The 22,168-nt window shown below is 42.5% G+C and overlaps 1 protein-coding gene across 3 annotated transcripts in view; it reads right to left on the bottom strand.

Annotated features, from left to right (window-relative positions):
• Plekhm3 (pleckstrin homology domain containing M3) overlaps positions 1-22,168 on the bottom strand; it is a 174,632-nt gene that overhangs the window by 137,017 nt on the left and 15,447 nt on the right. For all 3 annotated transcript variants that reach the window (XM_045147391.1, XM_045147393.1, XM_045147392.1), the window contains 2 exons: positions 16,389-17,247; positions 3,579-4,514 (listed from right to left, as the gene is read on the bottom strand). In XM_045147391.1, the coding sequence (XP_045003326.1) occupies positions 3,579-4,514; positions 16,389-16,989 (1,537 nt within the window). In that variant the 5' untranslated portion in view covers positions 16,990-17,247. The remainder of the gene's footprint in view (positions 1-3,578; positions 4,515-16,388; positions 17,248-22,168) is intronic.

The raw sequence follows: 22,168 nt of genomic DNA, 5'->3' as shown, positions 1-22,168 counted from the left end.
AAAATCATTTATCTGTTGTGTGCAAACAGCCACATGTCACATTCCTAAAGAAAACAGGCTTGCTGCTGTATAATCAAGCTGACATGGATGGCAGCTGTGAGTGACCACATTTGGAACCACTTACAGGTATGCATGTCATAGCTATTTAAATACGCTGCATAATTTGTGTTTGAAGCATTGGTATTCCCCATGGCCAAACATAATCCTGAGTTCCAGCCGTAATCTCACCCAGGTGAGCAGTTCTGCAGCACAGTACTCAGCACCTGCTCTGTGTTCACGAACCTTCTGTGCCCTCATGGTCAGAGATTAAGTTCAACCTTATCCGTTGTCCACTACCTTTTTGAGGGGGAGGGGGAAAAATGATTGTTTATCTTCAGTTTTGTGTAGTTTGGCCTGATGGCACCTCTGACAGTTCTGGAATCTGGTGTGCGTCCTCACGCCACAGCTGCCATCTAACAGTCACCAATGTGATTATTATGCAGACAACTTGGTTTCCCTGGCTGACTACAAGTTTTGTAAGGGTGGGGACCAACCACGTCTACTTTCTCGGGGCACTGACTCTAGGCACACCCAAGTTTCTTAGCAACGGTAAATGCTAACATGACTAGTAGAATTTGCTTTACAGCTGTCAGCTACTGTAAGGGCCTGGGAGGCATGGCCATGCATGCAAGCTCTGGTGGCCGAGGCATGTGTAGCCCAGCAGCCATAAACTGCAGAGGGAGCTAGGCGACAATCACCCATCATCAAATCTAATGATGTGTGTCCAAGCCTGTGCTACCTAGGGAATATGCAGTTAGTAATCAGCATGCATTTCCAAAAGCATCACCTTGGGCATTTGGAGATGGTCATGTGCCACTTTCTCTGTCAGAACTCTTTAAAATTTAAAGGGTATAGAACTGTTTCACTTGGAGAAAGATTTGGTGAAATAAGACTAACTGTAGTATTTTACAGATGTATAAGCCAGCCTTTCTGGCTCCTCTGAATAGCAACTAAATGATATCATAATAAAAAGCTACTCAAGTGCAATCTTCTACTGTTCAGTTTATTCACCCAAAATATTTAAAGGGGAGGAACTAAGTAGACATAAAGCTTACAGTCCAAAGAGACACACTAAAGCCATTAAGCTCAATGGATTTGCTCCGTAAAACAATTCAGAAAAAAAAAATTCAGAAAGCCTAACTTTCTGGCACTGTGAAAGGTAAACATGCTATCACCCAGCTTTCTCACTAGGTCTGTTTTGATGAGTATGCAGTCAGACGACATAGGTGCAAAGTCAGAGCAGCTGGTTTACATTAACTGTGCTTATGAGACACAGTCTAGTTTTAAAGCTCCATCTGCTATAATAATCTTGTTATAACGAACAGCTTCCCAAGAAATTTAAAAAACATTCAGAAGTTTGCTTAAAAGTTGTTTTCCTTTTTCTTTTGAGACTCTGCCCCCTGCAGGACACAGAGCATTCCAGCCTCAGGTAGGAAAGCCCCATTCCACGTGTGGTATTAGGAGGGAAAGCAAGCCTCTAAGCCGCACAAGAAATTGAATAGGACATCCTCTGGTGGCAGAGGGGCATTTAAATGGAACAGGGCTGGTTTTGCGTTTGGAATGTGTCACATTAATACAAACCGTATTCTCCCCACTCCAAATTAGAACCCTACCAGCACCCCTCTGGAGCTCCAAGCCAAAGCATAAAGGTTGGACAGAGCAAATGAATGTTAGACTTGTTATTCTCGTTCCTTGTACCTCCCTATGCGACTGTTCTCCAAGCAGCCAAATTTAGTGAGCACCAAATTTAGACTGCAAAGGAGGCATCCTATCACATGAAGCCTAAAGTAGCTGCTAGAAAGTTATATTCCTGCCCATTATGCAATACTTTTCTTCTTTTCTACTTAGCTTCCTCCTCTTTTCCTTTTCTCCTCCCTGTCTTCTTCGGGTTTCTGTTCTTCAATTGTGGGATGCAGTGGGCTTGTTCCCACTTTGCCTTCATTGCAAAGAATGATTCAGTGTATTCCAGAACATGGGCAATACCCTCTCCATCAGGAAACAACACTTCTTAGGGAAGGGTGAACTAGGTGATAGCTCTGTGTATCACCTGAGCTCTTTTCTTAGTTTTTACTATAAAATTTCTTCATTCAGATATTCCAGTGACTACCTTGAGAATGCAATTGAGCTATTCTCCCATGTTCCATAACACAACAGGTTTATTGACCTTATCAGCATTCTAACACCACAAATGATTGTGTTTCCACTATGTCCACCAATCAAGCAGTTAGCAAACTGTTGCTGAATGCCTGAGATTTGAAATATAATTAATTCACCAATACAAAGAGATACTGAAATGTCAACAATTTCTAAAATAAAAACAAACAACAATATCTGTGCTTAAATTAGTGTTTCCTTATTCCAAACCCATTTTCAAAAAATGCTGACTCTGGCTCACACAAGGATTGGCCTGCCACACATATGGGCACATGATCAACCACAATGTCTCAACTGGCTCAGTGTTTTTCATCACTCCCATGCCATCCTCCAAGTTTCAGAAAAGCATGAAATAACCTCCTAATCCTACCTGTAAGTAAATTATTTTTCAATAGGAAAGATGGTCTCTTAAGTCTTGAAGATTTAAAACCTTCTCAATCAAGTTTCCAATTACATTCGTCTTCATGGTAAATTTATATCCGTAAATTGTGGTTTAGTGAAAAGGAGATGGTTTTTCCTTAATTCACAGTAGATGTATACAGACCTGTTTAAGGAGTTTTTTCTTTTCCTTTCTGTTTCGTAGTTTGGAGGAAGGCAGGGAGAACAAGAGCACACAGAGCATGGGGTACCAAAGTTGTAAGATGTTAACAGAAGCAGGGTGAGCTCCACTCTGCCCCTCACCTAACCCAGCAGCTGCAGAACTCTAGGCTTGTCAGAGCGACTCGAGTCTCTGAATAATGACCTGTACTGCTTGTGCAATGGCCAGTGCTGTCTAGATTCCTCCCTAACTGGATTTGACAAGGCCACAAGCAAGGACAGTTACCAGCCAGGGACGTTTGCCTTGCCTAACAAGTGTCAGTACTTGGTTTTGGACTTGAGTGCCTCTCATGAGATATATTGTGACACCCACAGTCACAGTGACCTTTATTTTAGAAGAGTGAGAAAGCAATCATGGCTGACTCAGCCAAGTTCTAGTGTGGTTAAAGACTTTTACCAGGTCACTTTGTTTCCCACTTATTCACTGGCGTGGTATGAGGACAGACTCTTAATTTTTTGGTTTGTTTTGTGTTGTGTTGTTTTCCTTTGTTTGAGATAGGGTCTCACACTGTAATTGACTGAGTACTCCCTATGTAGCCCAGGCTGGCCTTAAACTCATGGCAATGCTTGTGCCTCAGCTTCCCAAGTGTTGGGATTATGTGTGTACACCACCATACCCTACTTAGATTTTTCTGTTTAAATAAAACACCTTATTGGAGTGGAGAAGCCTTTTGTGAGCAAAGACACTTTCTATCTGTGGCTATCTTAGGAGGAGGTCATAAAAGTGAGTTTCAACTATGGGATTCAGGACTTCTCCATGAGCTGTAGGGTAAAAGTCTGCTCCGTACCTGCACATTTGAAACTCTGGGCAGTGAGTCCTCGCTCCAAAGACAAAGTTGTTAGAATGCTCAGAAAGCTGGTGGTCACCGACTGACGTTTGTTCTTTCGGAGCTCATGCCCACCCATCTGGTCCTTGGGTTTGTTCCTTAGTGTGACTTGCAGGTTTTGTTCCGAACTCCTTGCTGTGTTAGCAGCTGTCTTTAGAGCCTCCATCCATTCCTGAGCCCTCTGCCGGGTCTCAGCTCGGAGGCGGAGGACATCTTGAGGGAAAATGACTTGAAAGCAAGAGTCACAGTCATCCAGGTTGTCTATCTGGACAGCCAGGCACACATCCACATTGTAGCTCAACAGGGGATCTTCGTCTAGCTTGCCAGGGTGAAAAGCCATAAGGTAGGCCTTGCTCAGAACAAACGTGAAGGCCTTCCAGTTGTTTTGGACAGTCAGTCTGTAGAGTGTCCCTGATTTGAGGATGTTTTGGTACTGTTTGGGGCTATCCAAGAAAGAGGAGGGTGGCATCAGCCCACTGGATTTCTTCTGTAAACATTGGTTCAGTGTACAGTCAACATGATGACTGAGCCCTGGTGAGTTTGTCAGCTCATCCTTCCGCCCCATGTAACTGGGCATAGCTGTATGAGCGACTTCCCAGAGCTTCTGTCCCCAGTCCAAAGCCTCCCACGGGGACTCTGCCTTTAGCTGCAGCTGAGAATTGTCATAGAGAACAGTATCTACCATTCTGGCCTCCAGATTGCCCAAAACGGATATGCTCTGGAAGTGTGAGAGCTGGTAGGTGGCGTACAGGCTTTGATTCCCGCTGCTGTCGAGGCTGTAGAAGTGTAAGTTGTAGGGTGAGAGCTCGGCATAACAGCTTTGCCAGTAACTATCATGGTCCTTCCTAATCTCCAGGTAACCCTTCTTCAGAATGTTTGGGAATGCCTGCTTGTGTTCTAGAAAGAAAAGGAAAAGTATTCATTAGGCATGAGAAGGAAGATCAGGGGTTAACACCTTTCCAGTAGCAAGGGGTTGCTGGAGGAAAGCTGCTCATCTAAGAAGCTGAGCTTGGGGGCTGAACAAGGCCAAGGGCTACGCAGGGAGTGTGCAATGTCAACGTGGCACACAGAGGTCTGAGTAGAAAACAGAAACGCAGTCTGGGAAGATGGCTGTGCAAGCGTGAGGGCCTGAGTTCAGATTCCCAAATCCGTGTAAAAAGTCAAACACAACAGCAAGCAACTGTAATTCCAGCATGCCCATGGCAACACGGGTGGCAGAGAAAGGAGAGACTTCCGAAGCTTGTGGGCCAGCGAGCCTGGCATCCACAGCAGCAAACAACACAGAAACCCTGCCTGAATCAAGATGGAAGGAAGGCCCAATACTTGCTGTTGTCCTCCGACCTCCACAAGCAAGCTGTGGCACAAGCGCCCTCACAAACACCCACACCCACCCACCTATGCCACACACACCCAGAACAGGAAGCTGAGACTGGGTACACTCTGTGCATCTAGCAGACTTTGCCAGGGCTCCTTGTTTTCTAGTTAAAATTTTGCTCAGTGCACAAGAGACAATGCTCTTTCTGCTACATAAGCTGACTCCCTGCACACACTCTGGACTTTCCTTAGGCAGGTGAAATCAGAAAGGATTAATGGAAAAGAGAGAGGGTGAAAGGAAGCACTGCTGGCAAACCATCTCTAATTCCTGCCACCACTAGCTCACATCCAGGTCTCTGGGAGCCCGGCTGTGTCCACGCTGTGCCTTTGGCTTTCAGTGCTCCGCAGTACTACCTCAGCCAGTGACTACACACGTGCCCAGTGCTGGACTGTTTCCCTCCCTCACCCACCCGCATCCATATGACCCCGGGTCAATGAAAGCTACCCTCCTATGTCATTCTTTTATCACAGACTCTCATCAAACTTCATTACAATAGGCTATTTAAGTCTTCAAACAAATATAATTTTAAAGTTTGTTTTAAAGTCTGTCTTCCCTACTGAGTAATAAGCTTTCTTTATATATTTATATCACAACATACAGAACAATGCCTGGCACAAAATCGGTGCTCAAGCCCAAAAGAATAGTAAGTATTTGTTAGTCAGGCACAGGCGCATTCCTGTAACCCCAGACCTTGGGAAGTTGAAGCAGAAGAGGACCACCATGAGTTTGAGGCCGGTCTGCACTACACAGTGCATGCACACTAGGCCCCAATGTCCAGCACTTGGTCGGTATAATTCTCTTCCCTTCCTATTTTCTCACTTTGCCCTCACAGATATATCAAGTCATGCTATCTCTAACCCAAGATAACTTGCACTATATATCATGTAATACTTTAATAAAATGGGACTCTGTCACTTTAGAAACTTCCTAAGGCATTTATGTTTTGAAATAGGGTCTCATTAGGCAGCCCAGGCTGGCCTCAAAGGAAATTCTCCTGCCTTAGCCTCTCCAGTGCTCAGCTTCAAGGTGTGTGCCACCATGAAGGTCTTCTGAGACGTTTGTCAAACATGAAAAGACATCCATGCAGGAGGAAGTGCATCTCCCAGATCGAGATTCTAATTTCTGAGATGTTTCTCAATCTCTCTGCCGACACACACTGCAGACAGTCATTAACTGAGTCATTCCCTGAAAAAGAGCGCTCTTGCAGAGGAAATCATCTCTGCTTTTGACTAAAGAAAGAGTAAAAGTAAGCTCCTGTCTTAAAATAGCAAGCCACAAGAGAACTTGGGAGAAATAGGCACAGAAAGGGTTATTTTGCTTTACATCTCTGGTCCTGACATTCATTAGTATTTTAGTAGTAACTCAAAAGCCATTAATTTCTTGCAACGTGCACTAATCCCTTTGTAGAAAGAGATAATGGATGCCTACTCTCAGGGCATCTTTCTCTCTGACAATGAGAAAAGAAGGCAGTGCTGTTAGAGACACTGAGGCCGCCTTTCCCCTCTCATTTCCATCAGGTACTGATGACAGACAGTTCAACCTTCTCCACAATAAGACTTAAGGCCATGTGTCCCTCTACTCTCATGCCTCCTGTGACCCAGGAGCTCTGCTAAGAGTCCTTAAGTAAAAGAAACCACCTTTCATGCTTTTAGGTAGAAAGTGCTAGCTCCTCTTCTTATTTCCTTGAGAGCTTTTTACAACAGCTACCGGGAATTTGAAGTTCAGCTTTAACTGAGCCCCAGCCCAGCAGCAAAGCTGATCAAACCCTCCTTCTTTTCCCATGCATCAACCAAGGTGGTAGATGGCCGATCAGGTGGAAAAGATAAGAAAAGTCTTGTTAGGAAATCTCCAGTACTAACCCTAAAGAGCACACTGGGCCCCACCCAATAAGCAACGTCTCTTATCCTTGCTCCCCGACTTAGGCCCCAGCACTCACAAAGTTGAGGCAGGACTGCTGTGAATTTGAGGCCAGCCCGGGGAACACAGTGAGTTCTAAGCCAGCTGGGGCTACAGTATAGACCCTGTCTCAAACAACAAAACAAAATCAAGGAAACAGAAAAGGCGAACAAGAAACTACCCTCGGGGGTGCTTGTTCCTTTCTCAGGTTGGGAGAATGTTTACTTATTTATTTTTATTTATTTATTTGAGAGAAAGAGAGAAAAAGAAGCAGAAAGAGAGAGAAAGAGGCAGATAGAGAATGGGCACACCAGGGCCTCCAGCCACTGCACAAAAACTACAGACCCAAGTGCCACCATGTGCATCTGGCTTATGTGGGTCCTGGGGAATTAAACCTAGGCAAGCGCCTTAACTGCTAAGCCATCTCTCCAGCTCAAATGTTTATTTCTTAAACTTTGTTCATGAAGGATTAATAATCTTTAATGATATTCTGGAGAGCTACTATTTATCTCTAATTTCTAAAATTTGCTCCATTCTATTGGATCTGAAGTTCATTTTTAACATTTTTCTACTGATAAACCAGAAGCTGTATATTTAAATATAAACTTTTATTAATTTGCCTGAGTTTAAGGTTTTCCTTCAGACCATATCATTTAATTAATCTGCATGCATTCTTTCAAGGTGCTCAATTTCACAAGAGAATAATTACAATCTTAACAAATATATGTGATTCAGATACAATCACTAATAACTTGTTTTACCATTACCCAAAACTAAAAAAAAAGGAATAACACAACCAAAATAAATCACTATGGCTATGAATTTCATTTTTAAAAACCCTGAGGCAGAAATTCCTCCTTTAAAACAAGAAGCTGGGCTAGAGAGCAGTTAAGATGCTTGCCTGCAAAGCCTAAGGATCCAGGTTCAATTCCCCACGTAGGCCAGATGTACAAGGTGGTGCAATGTATCTGGAGTTCGTTTGCAGTGGCTGGATACCCTAGCATGCCCATTCTTTCTCTCTCAGTCTCTCTCTCTCTTTGCTTCTTTCTGTCTCTCAAATAAACACATAAAAATAAAAGAAACAAGCAGGGGCTGACTGGGAGATGGCTCAGTAGGTGAAATGCTGGCTGCATAACCATGGACACTTAAGTCTGGATCCCCGACACCCACATAACGCCAGGTGGGTAACACTCCTGTACTCCTGGTGCTGGGGAGGCAGAAACAGGGGGTTACCTGGGGCTTGCTGGCATAGCCAAATCAGTGAGCTCCAGCTCAGTGAGAGACCTGGTCTCAACAAATAAGGTGGGTGATTGAGGAAACACCCAATGCTGGCCTGTGGTCTCATGCATACTCACAGACACAGACACACCACACAAAGAACATCAACCAACCAAGCCACCCCCAACTCCCCAGGCCCCATTGGCTAGCACTGCTTTGGCTAGTTTGAAGACCTGGCTCCTCCTCCGTGAAGATCCTTCTCCTCCTCCTCCTCCTCCTGCTCCTTACAGGGCTGCAGACAATAACTGCACTGACACAAGGGGAAGAGGGAATGAGCCTTGCCACATACCTGATTCACTTCCGCACTGCCAACCCACTGGAGTTCCTCGTTTGCTATTGCTTCCTCTATCAGTTCTTCAAAAAGTCTTCATTCTCATGGGTCCCACCTTCATCAAGGTCAAGTCCCCCTCACTCCTGTTAGCTTTCTGGATCTGGCACAGCCCTTTCCAAACCCCTCACACATTCCAGAGAGCCATGCAACACAGTCCACACTCCTGAGCTGGTCCTTAAACATTCCAATATAGAAAATTTACATGTAATCAAAAGTTAGCAAAAGAGTAAAGACAACACCATGTACTTATAATTCAGCTTCAATACCACCAAGTCTCTTCTATTTTTTTTTTTTTCATTTTGTTTTTCCTACCTATCTCCAACTCCTGTTCTTTTTTTTTCTGGAATGTTTGAAAGTAATCACAGATACGTTCCATTTTAAAAAAAATACTCTAAGAGCCAGGCATGGTGGCATACACTTTTAATCCCAGCACTCAGGAGGCAGAGGTAGGAGGAACACCATGAGTTTGAGGCCACCCTGAGACCCAGGTTAGCCTGGGCTAGTGAGACCCTACCTCAAAAAACAAAACAAAACAAAACAAAAAAAACTCCAAGATATAGTTCTAATCTAACAAAAAAAAAAAAGTTTAAAACTTTAAAATGTATACAGCTGGGCATAGTGATGCACACCTTTAATCTCAGCACTCAGGAGGCTGAGGTAGAAGGATCACTGTGAGTTTGGGGCCAGCCTGAAACTAATTCCAGGTCAGCCTGGGCTAGAGAAAGACCCTACCTTGAAAGAAAAACAAAAATATATATATGATTTGATTTCCCATCCCATGTTAATAATGCCTTCAGTAAGACTCAGTCTTTGCTTAGGTTATCTCAGAGCATTTATTATAGATGGTATGTTCAAAGTAGGTGTCTATGTTGATTTGGCTATGTCTGTTTTGTTTATAACCCTGTAACAGTCCCTCTTCTTCCTGTTTTCATGCATGGATTAGTTACTGAGATATTTCATTCTTTCCTTAGTTAGTTGGTGCTGGGGATTGAATCCAGGGTTTCATGCTTACCAAGCAAATGTTTCATCACTGAGTGGAATCCCCAGGCCCCTTCACGTATTTATCAAGGAAACTGGTTCACTGTCCTGTTGAATTTTCTGCATTATGGATTTAGTTAGTTGAATGTATCTTCATGGAATTTCTTTTTTTAATTTTGTTCTATTACAGTGGCTGGAGGCCTTGGCGTGCCAATTCTCTCTCTGTCTCTCTCAATCTCACTCTTGCTCTCTTTCATTTAAACAAACAAATAACAACAAAAAATGACAAAAAGGCTGGAATGGAGGAAGGCATGGGTGCAATATAGTTAGGAAGATACTTGAATGCTTTATGACTCATACACTTGACTTCGCAAGTAATGGAGATACATGGTTCACTTTTTAAATTGTGTGTGTGTGTGTGTGTGTGTGTGTGTGTGTGTGTGTGTATACATGCGCATGAGTGCGATCCTCCTACCTCTGCCTCCCGAGTGCTGGGATTAAAGGTATGTGCTGCCATGCCGAATGACTTTTTAAAAATATATTTTTATTTGTTTATTTGCAAGGACAGAGAAAGAGCCAGGGTTTCCTGCCAGTGCAAATGAACTCCAGATGCATGTGCCACTCTGTGATTCTGGCTTTTATGTGAGTACTAAGGAACTGAACCCAGGCCTTCAGGCTTTGCAAGCAGATCTTAACTGCTGAGCCATTCCTCTAGTCTCTCCCACCCCATGGTTTAATTAGGTAGCTCAGCAGTTAAGGCACTTGAGCAAAGCCTTAACAATGTAAGTTTGATTCATCAGCACTCATGTAAAGCCAGATGCACAATCTGTCTCCTCTGTCTTTCTGTGCTTGCAAATACATAAATAAAAATATTTTTAAAAAAACCAGAGTAGCATGGAAAGATTTATGCCCTATAAAGATAACCATAGGGAAGAGGAGATAGCTCAGTTAATAAAATGCTTGCCGTGCAACTGGAAAGACATGAGTTTGATCCCCAAAACTCAAGCTACATATGGTGGCATGCACTCAAAGCAGAGATCAATGAATCTCTGGGTCTAGAGGCCAGACAGTCTAGCTTACTTGGCAAGCTCCAGGCCAATGAAAGATTCTGTCTCAAACAACGTGGACAGCTCCTGAGAGTGATACCTAAAGTTATCCTCTGGTCTCCACATGCACATGCCTATATGTGCATACACACAGACACACACACAAAAGATAATCCTAGCTGTTTTCAAAATGAATTACTACAATTTTCCAAGCAAAATGGTAAAATACACTAACAGAATGCCCACAAAGAATATCAAACACTCCATTTTCACAGTTCCCTTATAGAAGTGCTAGGAGTAGAAACGTAGACTGCTAATGAAGCACAGTGAGTTTCTAAATGGCTGCCATAGGCCAACATGGAATAATTTATCCAATGGAAACTATATACCCATATAAAATCAGCTTTCTGTAACCTATTTTAGCAATTTCTTTGTACTGACTAATCTTGTTGAAGGGTGAATCATTAATTCAGCAAGAGACCATGTCCTGGTGACCTCACTTATTGTAAACCCATGGGAATATTCCCATCTCTACAAGCTTTTATAAAACATCATAATTGAAAAAGCAGTCATTTTAGTATGAGTCCCAAATTTGTCTTTTTTTTTTTTTTTAGGTGAAAGATGGAGGAAAAAGGAATTGAAACCGTGACATAAAGCCCAGGATAAAGGAGCTACACTGCAGTGGTTTTTCTAGCCTTAAAGGACATCTCTGCTTGAGACCTTCTCCTAACGTACTTAGAACAAGAAAATACAAGCCGAGTAATGGTATCGGGTCACTGGAGAGTGGAACCTATGGAAACAAAAGCCCAGCTGACCACTGCCCTTGCCAAGCAGATGAAAATGTGAACACAGTCAGGGAGGCAAAGGGAAGTTCGATTCTGGCAGTTTGCTGAGTTTCAGAACTCTATAGCTAACACAAAAGATGTCTTTAAAAATGTTTTATTTTAAACATTGTCACTGCAGTACATCCAGAAGTAGAGTTGTAAGTCACATAGAAACATATGTCTGTGTTAAATAATTTCAACCATACCTATGACATAGTTTTTCATTATCAATCTGACTATAGTAATTAGTTCCCATACAATCATAAGTCAGGACCAGTTCACATAATTTGGAATGGTAGTTTTAGAGCTGGGGAGGATTGTAGAGATAATTCAATCTGTTTCAATAGGTCTATAAACTAAAGGCAATAAACAGTAAGCAGTTTTTCCAAACCTATGTGGCAAATTAGGAATAAAATTGGGATAAGATCCTTTTAAGTCCTGGTTGAATTTTCTTTCTATATAGCCCCACCTTACTCTACCATATGCCTTCATTTTTAGATGTAAATGTGTGTGTGTGTGTGTGCACATGTAATCAACTATACACATCTAACACCCACATGTTCACTGGACTCTTAATGTTCCTGACCTTAGGATATTTATTTTTGGACTCTAATTCTGTGACGTTAGGACTCTGTCCTCTGTAGCCTTTGTGGAATTTCTTGGTGCCTATGGGTGCACCTTTCCTCAGTGAACAAGGACAAAATGACAGTGGTATGAAGGGAAGAGCATTAAGTCTAGATGCCAGTCTGTAGTAGGCAGGAACATGCTTTGTAGGCCTAGGACTAGCAGTAAGACTAGAGGTCAACCACTCTGGGAGTGGGGTCAGAGACGTAGTGATATCACTGTTCTGGGCAGGGCAGACCTGGGACGGCAGTACAGAAAGCAGTGGCTGCTAAGGAAGGAGCTTTGTCTCCACCATCTACTTCATGTTTCTTTAGAATAACTGATGCTGCTTTGCCTAAAATCTATTCCTTTTCACCTCTTTATGACCTAACCCTTTGAAATTACTAGCCAATTATTTTCGGGTAAGACACACTGTAGTAATTAGATTAAATTCAAGATATAGCCCCTGGAGCACATTTTATACACCAGGCAACATTCCTTCTTAAGGAATTAGCTCTAGTCTGCCTGTGCTTGGGACAAGGCAGGCTCTAGAAAGCCAGAAGATGCCACAAAACCCAAAGGTCAGCTTCTTTCCTTCCTGTCATCTTGGGTCTACCTTGCCTGATCAGTTGTCACTGGGAATGAGTCCTGAGGGACAGCCCCCACCCCAGGGCACAGTGTCTGACTTCTGTGCTTCCAAACCCATGGGGTTGCCACTAGTTACTAGTCCTGAAGGGGAGCCCTGACCCTAGCACACAGTGGCTGATTTCTGTGTTTCCAAACCCATGGGGTTGGCTTCCTGCATGGCTGACATTCAAAACTGTAAAATGCAATGTTAAAGTCTCCCCTTTGCAGATTCACTGGTCCCACCATTAACTGTGGCCAATATTGTGCTGTCTGAGCATTCAATGAGTCTGTCAAATGCAAGAAACAAGACTTCTCTAGCTATACTGCTTTGATGTGCCTCCGCTTTTCCTGAATTGAACCACTTAATTGTCACAAATAACTGAACTGAGTATTAATATTATCTCTCTTTTTTATATGAGGAAAAAATAGAGCCACAGAGCGATTGAGAACCTGCCCTATAGTAACCAGACAGTAAGTATTGGAAGAAGGTTTGAAACTTTAGTAATCTGAATTTATTCTATGTTTTCAACCTGCCTTATTTGACCACAGAGCTTTCTATAGGTAGGCTTTCCTATTGGCAAAACAGCTGCTATTGGACTGGAGCTATCCACTGCCCTCACTATGCCAAGTCCAACTTGTTTTGGACCTAAAACACCCTTTTTTTTCCTAGTAAAGCTCAAGAGCCAGTTAGCAATCACCAAGTGAAACAGGAAACGCAGACATCCTTCCTAATGAGACTTCTTGACTTATTATGGGTAGACGGAGAGGAGAAGACTCAGGTTAGAAGAGGAGGACGTTATGGACAAGGAGAAGAACCAAAGAACCATACTCCATAAGATGTTAAAGTATTCAAGGGGCTGGAGAGATGGCTTAGCAATTAAGCGCTTGCCTGTGAAGCCTAAGGACCCCGGTTCGAGGCTCGATTCCCCAGGACCCACGTTAGCTAGATGCACAAGGGGGTGCATGCATCTGGAGTTCATTTGCAGTGGTTGGAAGCCCTGGTGCACCCATTCTTTCTCTCTCTCTCTCTCCCTCTTTCTCTCTCTGCCTGTCACTCTCAAATAAATAAACAACAACAACAAAAAAGTATTCAAGGTGACCCAAGTGATACAAGTAAAGGAGCTAGGACAGAAAATGAACATCAACTGGACACAAAAATAGAGCCCATAATAAGAGATAACAAGGCTGGACACAACCAAGTTGACCTCATCAAAAGAAACCCACTTCAGGCCTAAAGAGATGGCTTAGTGGTTAAGGACACTGCTTACAAAGCCAAAGGACCTAGGTTTGATTCCCCAGTACCCACATAAGCCAGATGCACAGAGTGGCGCATGCAACTGGAGTTCGTTTGCAGGGGCTAGAGGCTCTTGTGTGTCCATTCTCTCTCTTTCTTGCTCTGTCTCTCTCATAAATAAATATTTTTTTTAAAAAAAAAAAGAATAACAACCGTCATTTATAAAACATTCAAGGGAAAAGATCAGGGCTGTACAGAACCTGAGGAACATCCACCCAAGTTTGGATTTACACACTGAATAAGGAAAAAGTGGGTTGAAAAGATGCATCCTCTTCACTTAGGTTTTGCAAGGGATTTACAATGGTAAGATGGCAATTAAAAAGTCTATGTGAATTCTAAAAAATAAAAGAACCAGTGGGGTTATTTAAACAAAAGAACCACTGAGTTATTTTCTATTTGAAGAGTACAGCTGATTTGTACAGGAACAGTTCAACAGCAAAATTATCAATTCTGTCAGACACAGGAGCCACAGCAACACGTCTGTCCCCTAATATCTAATCAGTCACCAACCACATCCTCACTCCATGATGTCTTTTCCCTTCTACCCTTTAGTCAGTTCCTACTGTTACAGAAGACTGGTAAGTTTAGAAGAACAGGTAAGAAATGGCCAATCACAAATCTATGGATGTATTTCACTGGATGTGAAAATGTGGCACCTCCTAGACAAAAGCCACACATTTCTTTACATACCAAAGTATATCCTTGCTTAAGCCTATATTAACAAACTAGCTTTATTTAGTAAAATGTATCAATGTACTAACAAGAAATGGTAGACATAAATAAGTCAAAAATGGCAGAACAAGGCCAGGCGTGGTGGCGCATGCCTTTAATCCTAGCACTCAGGAGGCAGAGATAGGAGGATTGCTGTGAGTTCAAGGCCACCCTGAGACTCCATAGTGAATTCCAGGTCAGTCTGGGCTAGAGTGAGACCCTATGTCAAAAGACAACAAAAACAGAATTCCAGATCAGCCTGACACCCTACCTCAAAAAAACCAAAAAAAAAAAAAAAAAAGAAAAGAAAAAAGAAACAATGGAAATTCAAGGCCTTACACCATTAGGCTCTAATCATCTTTCCCCACCATTTCCAACAGCAAGTTGCCCCAGGCGCTTGTCTTCTGCACTCCCACCTCTCGCCCCACTCCTGTTTCTTCCACCCTGTGCTGCTAGGGATTGTACCAGGGGCCTCGTGCATGCTGTGCAAGTGTTCTACACGCCACCCCTATTCCTCATTGCGCACACTCTCTTTTTCATTTTCTTAAAAATTTCATTTGCAAGCAGAGAGAGACAGAGAGGAAAGAAAGAAAGAATGGGTGTGCCAGGGCCTCCAGCTGCTGCAAAACAACTCCAGATGCATGTGCCACTTTGTCTGGCTTTATGTGAGTACTGGGGAATCAAACTCAGGTTATTAGGGTTTATAGGTAAAGACCTTAACCACTGAGCAATCTTTCCAACCCCTCTTTTGTTTATTTGAAATAGGCTCTCAAGCCCCGGCTGGTCTGGAATTCAGTATGTAGCTGAGGATGACTTTGAATTTCTGAGGCTCCTGCCTCTACCTCCTGAGTGTAACACCATGCCCCATTTTATGGGATTCTAGGAATCAAACCTAGGACTTCATGCATACTAGGCAAGTACTCTACCAGCTCAGCCACAGCCCCATCCTTCACAGTATAATCCTGAATGTCAGGTTCCTCTACTTTTTCTGAACTTTATGTTTTCAAGGACCAACTCAAGTTCCACGGGCCCCTGCAAGTTCTTCCTGACCAGCCCAGTCCATTATGCCTTCTCTTCCCTCTGTCCTCTTACAGTCACTGCCACCCACTTATATATGGAATAAGACACACATTTCTATTGACTATCTATTGTCTCTCATTACTGAATAACTCCTGAACCTTCATTAGTGTCTGATCCCCTCAGCTGCATGAACCAAAGTATATCAGCACAGATATTAAATCCATGAGAACACAAGTTTAAGACCAATGCATAATCCAATAAATATCTACTGATGTGAATAAGCAGTATCACACAACAAACAGAGGAAAAAATTACATTCAGTATAAGAATATTCTAGGGTCACAGAGGTTGCTCAGTGGTTAAAGGTGCTTGCTTAAAATGCCTGCTGTCCCAGGTTTGATTCCCTAGCATCTACACAAAGCCAGATGCATGAAGAGGTATATGCACCTGGAGTTCCTTTGCAAAAAAAGAGGTTCTAACACATCCATTTTCTTTTTCTCCTTTTTTTTTCTCTCTTTTTCTTTCTCTGATTACAAATAAGTAAAAATAAAGGAACTTCTAACAATACATGATAAGAAAGTAAGAATTCACTATGGTCTTTTCACTAATTATCTCTTCAAAAGACAAAAAGATGGCTGATTTAGGGCCAGGTACAGTGGCAAAGTAAGTCAAGGGAGCATAAGTAAGCTGGATGTGGATATTGGAGAGTAAGGTTCTTCTGAGGCAGAGGCAGGGCAACAAAGGGCAGCCCAGCAAGCATTCAGTATAAGCCAGGTAGAAGCACGTACCTGTATTTCCTTGAGCATCAGCTACTTTACTAGGTGAGGGGAGGAGGAAGGACGGCCGGGTGCAGTGAGGGCCTTGAAGAGACGGCTGCTGCTGTAGCAAAGGCATGGTGCTGAGGACCACCCGCCAGTCCATGTGGGTGACATCTGACCTCGATCGAGTGTGTCCTGGCTTAAAAGTAGAGGTTTCATCCAGCAAGTCATTCACAGAGCGAGGTCTGTCCCTCCGACGCTGGCAGATGTTGAAGAAATTAAAGGTTGACGCTTCCTTTTGTTCCATCCAGGAAAGATTATCCGGAGCTGTCCCTCTCTGGACCACAAACTGTTCTTTGGTAGGGAAGACATTTTGAGCTTTGGTTTCTAAGAGCCTGCTCTTACAGTGGTCCCAAATCACAGCCCCCTTACCTAGGGAGGCAACATTTCTCATAGCACCATTGTCTGTTATGTTACTGAGGACCTCATGCCCTACCAGCTCCGGGACTTCCTGAATCCCGTAAACATCTGCTTGCTGCACAGCCTTTTCTAGCTTGCTATCAAAAGTACTAAGGAAATCCTCAGTAACCTCTAAGGCAGGGCTGATATCGTCCACTTCCAGAGCTTCCATGACACAGATTCCAAGAAGCCTAAGCCTCCTGAGCTGGCTCTAGAAAGGGATTCATGAACAGTCAGCCAACAGACAGAGGTGGTCTGGCCACAAGCTATGGCAACATGTGGAAGGAACCTTCATTCAGCTGCCGAGAGAAGGCCAAGCACAGAAGGATATGAGGATGGAGATGTTCCTTGGGGCTTATGCCTCAGTGTGTTCTCGGTGAAGACAATAGGTGATGCTTGTCAAGAGCGATGCCATGCCAATCTTGATTCCCTGGAAGAAAACAAACAGGACAACACTGACACTGGTTCACTGTGTTCCGTGTTACACAGGCCTGCCCAGTAACTTCCCCATTTCTACACCTGTCCTATGGCTGTCCAGCACGCAGGGACGACAGCGCATACCCACGAGTGCCCCTGTCAGGACTCCCATCGCTGCTTGCGTTGTATGAGAACTGAAGCAGAACACTAGAGAGGGAGAACAAGGCAACAGCTTTTCCGCACACAGCATAGCCTGGAAAAGACTGCACTGGAAAAAACTTTCTGTTGTTGACCTAAAATAGTACACAAGAGCCGGCATGGCAGCCCACGCTTTTAATCCCAGCACTCGGGAGGCAGAGGTAGGAGGATCCCTGTGAGTTTGAGGCCACCATGAGACTACAGAGTGAATTCTAGGTCAGCCTCAGCTTAAGTGGGACTATACCTCAAAAAATCAATAAATAAGCCAGGCGTGGTGGCAAATGCCTTTAATCTCAGCACTCTGTCTGTTATTCTCAAATAAATAAAAATTAAAGTAAACAAAAAAAATTTTTTTAAAGTAAATTTAAAAAATACATTTTAAAAACATAAAACAAATAAAAGTAGGCAACAGCTTTTTTTTCTTTACTACTTGTAAATAGGTAAAACTGACAATAATATGATTATACACTGCTGCAAAGGCAGACAAGACATGCTTTCTTTTGTCTTCAAAAATTTATGGATAACTAATTAATGTTCAGATCTTAGGTCATTAAATGATTACATTTAAATCAATAGCACCAAACTATATAATTAAAGTAGTTTATGCAAACCATTATTTTGAGACAAGATTTCATATATTTCAGGATGGCCTCAAACTTACTATGTAGCTGAAGATGACCCTGAACTTCTGGTCCTTCTATTTCTACCTTCTGAGTGCTAGGATTACAGGTATGCTACCACATCTGGTGTATGCAGGGATGGGTTCAAGCCCAGGGCTTCATGCAGGCCAGGAAAGCAAGCATTCTAGCCACAGAGCTACTTCCCTAGTCCCTAGCAACTGAACTACATCACTACCCTCTAAAAACTGAGCTACATCCCTACTCCCTAAAAATTGAGCTATGTCCCTACCCCCTAAAAACTGAGCTACATCCTTAGCCCTAAACCTTTATTTTAGATGTATAAGGGGTATATACAATTCACAGAAGTTCTGCAGTTGGCCTCTTCTCTTTAAAATGGTAGTAAGTATGAACTTGTCTACTTTCACATATTTTAGTATATATTATGTACTTCATACACTGATTCTAGCTGCAAACAGGGTTTTCATTTTATTTATTTATTCATTTTATTTGGTTTTTCAAGGTACGGTCTTGCTCTAGAGTCCAGGCTGAGCTGGAATTAGTGTCAGGCTGGCCTAGAACTCACAAGAGCTGGGATTGCACGAGTACACCACCACTCCTGGCAGGGTTTTCTGAAGTTGAGCTTTTAGTCTCTTGAATTGTGCACTTTGTCCTGGTAAAATGGGATTTTCTTCAATGTCATTTTGTATAGAAGAGACTAAGAAAAAGAAATATGTAATAAAGCTCAAAATGTTTAGTTCTTTTTCTGCTAAACTTTCAAGTGAACATAAAGTACAAAATTCCCACTGCATAGAAGAGATATCAAGTTCAGATCATCAAGCTAATATTCTAAGTCGTAGGTATTCTTTTTCTTACTTCCATTCAAATTCAATACCCCCTCCCTGTGTGTGTGTGTGTGTGTGTGTGTGTGTGTGTGTGTGTGTGTTGCTAGAAAAGGGCTTTACACACATCAGATGGTCTTTAAATCAGGTAAGACAAAGTAAACAACTTCAAAGTGATGACTTATTCTTCTTTTGACTTAACAAAATAACTTGGGATATGTTTTTGTGCTCTCTGCCTGAGTATTGGCAGTGGTTAGAAGGATATAGCCATTGACGGCCAGCTCTGCTAGCTTGTGGAACACATCTGTTCCACATGCCCCAAACGCATAGATGGTTAAGACAAAGCAGCAACCTTCCAAAATCATCCTTTCCCTCCCAACCATTCACAGATACACACATTAAGGGCCCAAGGCGTAAACAGTGCCACGGGCACATCTCTTCTGGTTCCCAAACATTTTCTCAACTCAGAGCCTTTGCTTTGGTTCCCCCCCCACCCCCCATAACAACATGATTAAACTTCTACTTCTGCTCTATAACTCGTGATCCTCCACTATCAACCTCCCAAGTGCTAGGACTAATGAAGTGCACCACTATGTCCAGCTTTTGTTTTTTTTTCAAGGTAGGGTCTCACTTTAGCCTAGGCGGACCTGCAACTCATTGTAGTTCCAGGCTGGCCTCGAACTCACAATGATCTTCCTATTTCTGGCTTCAAATACTGGGATTTAAGGTGTGTGCTACCAAGTCCAGCTTCCAACTCTTTCTTTCTTTTTTTTTTTTTAACCAGGTCAGCTTTTTTTATTTTATTTATTTATTTTACTTTTTATTAGCATTTTCCATGATTATAAAAAAATATCCCATGGTAATTCCCTCCCCCTCCAACTCTTTCTTTATGTGACTGCTCATGTCACCTTTTCTGTGAAGCCCACCATGGCCACACTATCTAAAATTATAACATACATATCTTTCCTGGAGCTTTCATATTCTGTTTTTGTGCTTTGTTTTAAAATAAACTTTTCATTTTAGAGTAATTTTAAACCTATAGAAATATTACAGATATATAGATAATTCTTGTATGTCCCACACACCTTTTTCTTTTGCATGATATTCTATATGGGTATGGTATACTTTTAATAATAAATAAACCAAAACTGATATATTATTATTAACTAAGGCCCATACTTTATTCCTGCTTCCTCATTTTTCCCTTAATTCCTTTTTTCATTCCAGGATCCTACACAAGACACTACACACATTTGGCTACCATAGGTTTTCAAACTTTGTTTTGATGACCTTGATAATTTTGAGGAGGACTGATCAAAGATTTTTTAGAATGTCCCTCATGTGAGATTTCTTGGTATTTTCTTCATGGCCAGCCTGGAGCTATATGTTTTATGGATGAAGGTCACAGGAAAGAAGTGCATTGCCATCATATCATGTCATATCATATTATGTCATATCATGTCATGTCATATCATGTCAAGAGACATGCTGGTCATGTCACTCTTGATCACCTGGCCTGAGATACCCTTTGTCCTTAAGCATTTATCATTATCTTCTAACATTTCACTTAAGTTCCTTCTTTATTTAATGTTTACTGTTTCTCTCTACCCACTAAAACAAATCTAACAAGTTCAGGAATTTGTGCTCATTTTGCTCACTTGGGTATCCAAAGCACATAGAAACACACACACACACACACACACACACACACACAAACCCACCACGTATACAACTGAACAGACATACATTGAGTGGATATAGTGTTCTTCTTTGCTTGACATCCATGGCCCTTTGTCACTTCCCCTCCTTGTCCATGGCCACCTCGTTGTTTACTCCTCCATGCTTCTGTCCAAGCTTGGGAACCTCTCCTATTTGTTCAGGCTTTCACAGCATGCTGGGTTTGCTGCTTTGTACTGAAATGATCAGCCAGTCTCTTCAGAGCCCACTGAGCTCTGAGCTACCCAATGGAAACCCCAGTGCCTTACTTGCTCTGCCGCACAATCTCTACACTTTCATTCATTTGTACTCCACTTTCCATCCTTACTCTGTGTTTGGAATCTCATCTTTTCCCTGTACTCTAATACCCTTGATTAGAGTTTAATCTCTATGTGTGAGTGACTCCTATAGCTTGCTTCATTTGGTTTCGAATTAACTAATAAAACATAACAGTAGCATATGTGGATAGGCCAAAGTATGCAGTGTTCTTTCCTCTGACAAAGTGAACTCCAGTGTGTGGGTGCAGTGCGGTGAGCCCAGCACAAAGTTGGAAGTTAGGAGCTAATTAGAACCGTGTTCTAAATCTGGCTCAACCACACACTTGCTGGGTGGCCTCTGGCAAGCCATTTAACCTCTGGGTGCTTTACTCAGCTACCTGGATCCAATAAAGTTGCTAATACCAAATTGCTTTGTGTGTGGATCATTGACTAGGTAGCTGTTCCAGCATGCCTTTAACAATGTAAACTGCTCTGTAATTACAGAGCCCTCCATAATCAACAACCATGTGCTTCTGAACTGTCTCCTGGAAAGACTGGTTCGCTCAACACAGGCAAAGTCAGCAACCAGTTACTTAAAAACACACCACTTTTCAGCCAAGCTCAGCAATTTATAGATATTTTCTTATATGTATATAAAATACCCTTTCTGCAAAAGAAGGTATTTCTATTTAACATAGGAAGAAAAACTAATAAAGAGCTCAAACCAAAGAATCTCATGCATGTATCAAGATGTAACAAGATGGATCAGTGTATTGCTATTTTCTAACAAGGAAATCTGCTGTTTACATGCTCATTAGACAAGGCTAATTAACAGACTGAGTAAAGCAGTCTTCCTACACAGTGGTGGGAGCAGGTATGACTAATAACAGGAGGCTGGCTCCCATAGAGAAGGATGTCTATTCTCAGAGCTGGATGGCAAGGGTGCTGACTTGCTCCCAGTGACTTGTGATCAGAATGCACTTAGTGCTAAAATGTATCGGGGGCCATTTAGTTTAAGAAACTACTGGGCTAGGAAGAAAAGTACACCACCAAAGACACCTCAGAATCTTGTCTCTGCCAATTCACTTGCAAAAAATGAGAAGCAAAGTGACCACAAGGATGACTAGTACTCATGGTTCTCACATGCTCTCCACTTTGCTAAGGTTGCAGCTGACTGGGGACTTTCTGAGTTACACAATGTGATGGAATCAGACACAAGAAGATCTGACAGCAAAGTTCAACTCTTCCACTTGGATTCTAGGTCTTCCACAACCTTGGTTTGGCTGCCCTGTCCAATTTTGTAC

Source organism: Jaculus jaculus, chromosome 4 (assembly GCF_020740685.1).
Source record: "Jaculus jaculus isolate mJacJac1 chromosome 4, mJacJac1.mat.Y.cur, whole genome shotgun sequence".
NCBI classification, from domain to species: domain Eukaryota; kingdom Metazoa; phylum Chordata; class Mammalia; order Rodentia; family Dipodidae; genus Jaculus; species Jaculus jaculus.
The sequence above is the reverse complement of the archived record's forward strand: the minus strand, read 5'-3'. Positions and strand labels throughout refer to the sequence as shown.